General features: G+C 45.0%; 1 protein-coding gene across 4 annotated transcripts in view; it reads right to left on the reverse strand.

Annotated features, from left to right (window-relative positions):
• trim9 (tripartite motif containing 9) overlaps positions 1-6,000 on the reverse strand; it is a 164,105-nt gene that overhangs the window by 11,290 nt on the left and 146,815 nt on the right. For 2 of the 4 annotated variants that reach the window (XM_045709925.2, XM_045709902.2), the window contains 2 exons: positions 4,009-4,147; positions 951-989 (listed from right to left, as the gene is read on the reverse strand). In XM_045709925.2, coding sequence (XP_045565881.1) covers positions 951-989; positions 4,009-4,147 — 178 coding nt within the window. The remainder of the gene's footprint in view (positions 1-950; positions 990-4,008; positions 4,148-6,000) is intronic. The other 2 variants (XM_045709969.2, XM_045709911.2) reach the window with 1 other exon arrangement.

Consider the following 6,000-nt stretch of genomic DNA (forward strand, 5'->3'; position numbering starts at 1 on the left):
AGGTGTTCACTCCAACCCTGTTCCTGGAGATCTACCCTCCACTAGGTGTTCACTCCAACCCTGTTCCTGGAGATCTACCCTCCACTAGGTGTTCACTCCAACCCTGTTCCTGGAGATCTACCCTCCACTAGGTGTTCACTCCAACCCTGTTCCTGGAGATCTACCCTCCACTAGGTGTTCACTCCAACCCTGTTCCTGGAGAACTACCCTCCACTAGGTTTTCACTCCAACCCCAGTTGTAATTAAGCTGATTCAGCTTATCAGACAGTTTATTATTAGAAGCAGGTGCACTACATTATAAGGGATGAAGTGTAAACCTACAGGAGTCTAGCTCCAGGAACAGGGATGAAGTGAAAACCTACAGGAGTTTAGCTCCAGGAACAGGGATGAAGTGAAAACCTACAGGAGTCTAGCTCCAGGAACAGGGATGAAGTGAAAACCTACAGGAGTCTAGCTCCAGGAACAGAGATGAAGAGACCTGCTGTAAACCTACAGGAGTCTAGCTCCAGGAACAGGGTTGAAGAGACCTGCTGTAGATAGTATACAGAGCTGGGTTCAAATCCCATATCTCTGACACATACTTTCAAATACACTGTTATGACACATACATTACAAATACAATACTACATTAGACACTCAAGGAGATGGCAGATGGTATCTCTGTGGGCACTCCATGTAATGGGGTTTGATACAGTTACCATGGTAATTGGAACATAATGTGAGTGTTCCCATAGGAATATAATTTGAGTAAAAATTATGTTGATTGGAGGTTCACAGTGAAACCTGAATAACTGAAGCCCCAATTGGACAGCAAACTGCCCACCCCTTGGTTATCAAGTCAATGATTGGTTGCTGTGATATTTGCAATGATCAGGTTAAGAGTGGGGCTGAGTGGAGTGCAGGAGACATTCCGCAATGAGAGGGTTAAAGGGTGTGTGACCCATCCGTACCTGTGGCTAGCGTTTGCATATCACATGGGGATTGTCCAGCTGCAATGTGAAATGCATAGAGAGAGGGAGAAGAAGGGGGGTGGGAGAGAGCGAAAGAGAAATAGAGAGAGAAAGAGTGGGAGAGAAAGAGGTGTGGGAGAGAGAGAGAGAAATAGAGAGAGAGAGAGAGGTGAGAAGTGGCAGGGTGTGTAGGAGGTGTGGGTGGAGGGTGGAGGAGAGAGAGAGCAGTGGAAGAGCAGTGTGTATGAGTTGAAGGTAGAGGGTGGAAGAGAGGGTAAAAGCCGTGTTGAGTTGAACAGGGAAGCTGGTTCCTTTCAGTGGCCATTTTAATATCACAAAAGAAGATCCAAGCATATTCCACCCATTGTAGGGATTATTTTCCAAACCAACGACAAGAGCTACATAGATTATAGCAGCCTTTCCCCCAGATTATTTTCCAAACCAATGACAAGAGCTACTGTCACGTCCTGACCAGTAAAAGGGGTTATTTGTTATTGTAGTGTGGTCAGGGCGTGGCAAGGGGTGTTTGTTTTGTGTGTTTTGGGTTTTTTGGGTTATGTTCTATGTTAATCTATTTCTATGTTGATTCTAGGTTGTTTGGGATTGGTCTCTAATTGGAGGCAGCTGTATCTCGTTGCCTCTGATTAGAGACTATATTTAAGTAGGGTTTTTCCGCATTGTGTTTGTAGGAGGTTATTTTCTGTTTAGTGTTTCGTGTACCTGACAGTACTGTTTGGCTGTCGTTCGTTTTTTGTTTAGTGTTCTAAAATAAAGTTAATTATGAGCACACAACCGCTGCGCCTTGGTCTACTCTCTTCGACGGCTGTTACAGCTACAGATTATAGCAGTCTTTCCCCCAGATTATTTTTCAGATGGGGAGCAAAGGCAAAATGAATCCTGGTCGTCTGGTGAAACCTGAAACCTAGAATCTGTCCGGACCGGTCTGTTTTTTTGGATCAATTATGATCTTTTCCAAACCAATAACAAGATTTACGTCAGCGAACCTTATAAAGAGGCAAGCCAGTAAAAAAAATATTTTACAAAAGAGAGAGGGAGCTGTGTGGAGCCCTACAAGGCCAATGTTCTTTTCACAGGCCATATTATCAGGGAGAAGATTACATATTCTATCTCCCGGATGTTAGCAAGCACAGCTATATTCCTGAGTATTACGAGGAGGGTAGCGGGAGCCGTCTGTTACGCCTGTGTGAACTTCAACCCCTGTTACGCCTGTGTGAACTTCAACCCCTGTTACGCCTGTGTGAACTTCAACCCCTGTTACGCCTGTGTGAACTTCACAGGTCTACTGATGGGTGACGAGTCTGTCTGTCTGTCTGTCTGTCTGTCTGTCTGTCTGTCTGTCTGTCTGTCTGTCTGTCTGTCTGTCTGTCTGTCTGTCTGTCTGTCTGTCTGTCTGTCTGTCTGTCTGTCTGTGTAGAGCTGAGCAGCATACACAATGGGAAAGCAGGTGGCAGGTGTAAAGGTGGGTTGGATTAGATAGTACTTTATATGTGCTTATTATACACCTGTCTATATATAAAGTACTATCTATCTTATAGCCTGGTGGGTCCAGAATGTCTGTGCTTTTAGCCAACTCTTCTCTGCGTTGGTTCATTGCCATACTAATATGTATGTCTATGGCAGGACAATGATGGATAGAGGAGTTGGATAGAGTACAGACCGTATGGGACCAGGTTAGTCTATAGAGGAGTTGGATACAGTACAGACAGTATGGGACCAGGTTAGTCTATAGAGGAGTTGGATAGAGTACAGACCGTATGGGACCAGGTTAGTCTATAGAGGAGTTGGATACAGTACAGACAGTATGGGACCAGGTTAGTCTATAGAGGAGTTGGATACAGTACAGACAGTATGGGACCAGGTTAGTCTATAGAGGAGTTGGATAGAGTACAGACAGTATGGGACCAGGTTAGTCTATAGAGGAGTTGGATACAGTACAGACAGTATGGGACCAGGTTAGTCTATAGAGGAGTTGGATACAGTACAGACAGTATGGGACCAGGTTAGTCTATAGAGGAGTTGGATACAGTACAGACAGTATGGGACCAGGTTAGTCTATAGAGGAGTTGGATACAGTACAGACAGTATGGGACCAGGTTAGTCTATAGAGGAGTTGGATAGAGTACAGACAGTATGGGACCAGGTTAGTCTATAGAGGAGTTGGATACAGTACAGACAGTATGGGACCAGGTTAGTCTATAGAGGAGTTGGATACAGTACAGACAGTATGGGACCAGGTTAGTCTATAGAGGAGTTGGATACAGTACAGACAGTATGGGACCAGGTTAGTCTATAGAGGAGTTGGATACAGTACAGACAGTATGGGACCAGGTTAGTCTATAGAGGAGTTGGATACAGTACAGACAGTATGGGACCAGGTTAGTCTATAGAGGAGTTGGATACAGTACAGACAGTATGGGACCAGGTTAGTCTATAGAGGAGTTGGATACAGTACACACAGTATGGGACCAGGTTAGTCTATAGAGGAGTTGGATACAGTACAGACAGTATGGGACCAGGTTAGTCTATAGAGGAGTTGGATAGAGTACAGACAGTATGGGACCAGGTTAGTCTATAGAGGAGTTGGATACAGTACAGACAGTATGGGACCAGGTTAGTCTATAGAGGAGTTGGATACAGTACAGACAGTATGGGACCAGGTTAGTCTATAGAGGAGTTGGATACAGTACAGACAGTATGGGACCAGGTTAGTCTATAGAGGAGTTGGATAGAGTACAGACCGTATGGGACCAGGTTAGTCTATAGAGGAGTTGGATACAGTACAGACAGTATGGGACCAGGTTAGTCTATAGAGGAGTTGGATAGAGTACAGACAGTATGGGACCAGGTTAGTCTATAGAGGAGTTGGATACAGTACAGACAGTATGGGACCAGGTTAGTCCATGTTTGCATCCCAAATAGCACCCTATTCCCTATATAGTGCACTACTTCTGTCCCGCTATGGGCCCTGGTCAAAAGTAGTGCACTACATAAGCTCTATAGATTCCCTGTCAACAGAGTATTCGGTGGTTGGATTTACTCTCGGAGGTCTGCATGGCCAGTGTCTTGCTGTACTGTCCTACTCCACTGGCGTTGAAGGCTTTGACCCTGGACATGTAGGTGCTGTTGTAGTGGAGTCCATCCACCGTGCAGATCGTCTCCGTCCCCACGTACACTTCCTGTAAGAAACATGACAACTTCCTGTTAGACCATCGACAACTTCCTATCAATTCCTGTTAGAAGGTCACCACACTGGGATGATGGTGGCGAGTCTCGTTCGGCCGTCATGATCTCGCAAGCTTACACTCTGTTTCGAAACAGGATGACCGTACAAAGCTTGACGGTGGTGGTCACAACAAAAATAGTAAAACCAATATAAACAGGATTTTCCTCTTGGTGTAATGGGTTAAAATGTGGGCTTGTTCAACAACAAACAGACAGATTAAGAGTAAAGTTGTTTACTAGCTATACCACCCAAGGCTAACAGAGGGAGGGGTGTTTTACGTTCTACCTATCTATCTAAAATTAGAGAATGGCCGATTTAGACTCAGTGCTGATGACAGAAAGAGAGAGAGAGAGAGGGAGAGAGAGAGAGGGAAAGAGAGAAAGAGGGGGAGAACTCAGCGAGAGAAAGATAGAGAAAGAGGGAGTTTGTACTCTTGACCGTGACTGCGTGGGTATAGCAGCATCAGTAGCATCAGTAGTAGCAGCCTACACTAGACTGTGTAGTATAAATAGTAGTAGTAGCAGCCTACACTGGACTGTGTAGTATAAATAGCAGTAGTAGTAGCCTACACTAGACTGTGTAGTATAAATAGCAGTAGTAGGAGCCTACACTGGACTGTGTAGTATAAATAGCAGTAGTAGTAGCCTACACTAGACTGTGTAGTATAAATAGCAGTAGTAGTAGCCTACACTGGACTGTGTAGTATAAATAGCAGTAGTAGTAGCCTACACTGGACTGTGTAGTATAAATAGCAGTAGTAGTAGCCTACACTGGACTGTGTAGTATAAATAGCAGTAGTAGGAGCCTACACTAGACTGTGTAGTATAAATAGCAGTAGGATCCAGTCACTGTTTACGTCCCAAACGGCACCCTTTCCCCTATACAGTGCACTACTACCCTATGGGGCCCTGGTCAACAGTAGTGCACTATAAAGGAAATAGGGGGCCATTTAGGACACGACCTCAGACTCTGAGCAGAGTGAGCCACTGCAATGCCTGGTGATCAAGCGTGAGTCAGAGAACAGAGGGAAAGCTAACCTTTCTCGCTCTCTCTCTCTCTGGGTGTCTGTTTTTGTGTTTGAGTTGTCGTGCACGTTACTGTGCGTTTGTCCTGTTGTATGAATCATATAGTTACTGTGTTGCTAGTTGTGTAGTATCGCAGAACCCAGAACCAAATCTGGTGTGTAAAGGACGTCAAGCTGCTTGTTTAGCGACTGCCGCTTCCCCTTGATTCAGCTCATACCAAGGCTTGAACTCAGGACCTCTGCCTCACAAACACACACGACTGCCCTCCTGAAGCAGTCCAACCATTCGTCCAATAAAAAAAAAAAAAAGTCCTTCTTCAATTACGTAAGGGGCGAAACTTCAGGCTAAGGAGTGAGTTTCACAGATCCCCCATCTGCTACACTGGCTTGCTGTCAGGAGAGACTACTGTTGTACTGTATATTACATTGTGTGGATGTGTTTGTGTCGGTATATTGTAGATTAACCTGGCCATATCCGTCCATGGATGTTATGGTTCAGTCTCTCTTTTGGTTGGTCGGTTTGTGCGGCCCAGATCGAAGGCTTACAGTAAACTGGAACCCGGGTTCAATTGACTTTGGTTACACACAGTCAAGGATGAGTGTTACCTCAGCGAAATCAGCTCCTGCTTCCAACATCCTTTCTCTAGTCACAAATAGCACCCTTTCCCCTATGTAGTACACTACTTAGTCACAAATAGCACCCTTTCCCCTATGTAGTACACTACTTAGTCACAAATAGCACCCTTTCCCCTATGTAGTACACTACTTAGTCACAAATAGCA

The sequence above is a fragment of the Salmo salar genome, chromosome 01, assembly GCF_965601325.2.
Source record: "Salmo salar chromosome 01, fSalSal1, whole genome shotgun sequence".
In the NCBI taxonomy this organism is placed as follows: Eukaryota; Metazoa; Chordata; class Actinopteri; order Salmoniformes; family Salmonidae; genus Salmo; species Salmo salar.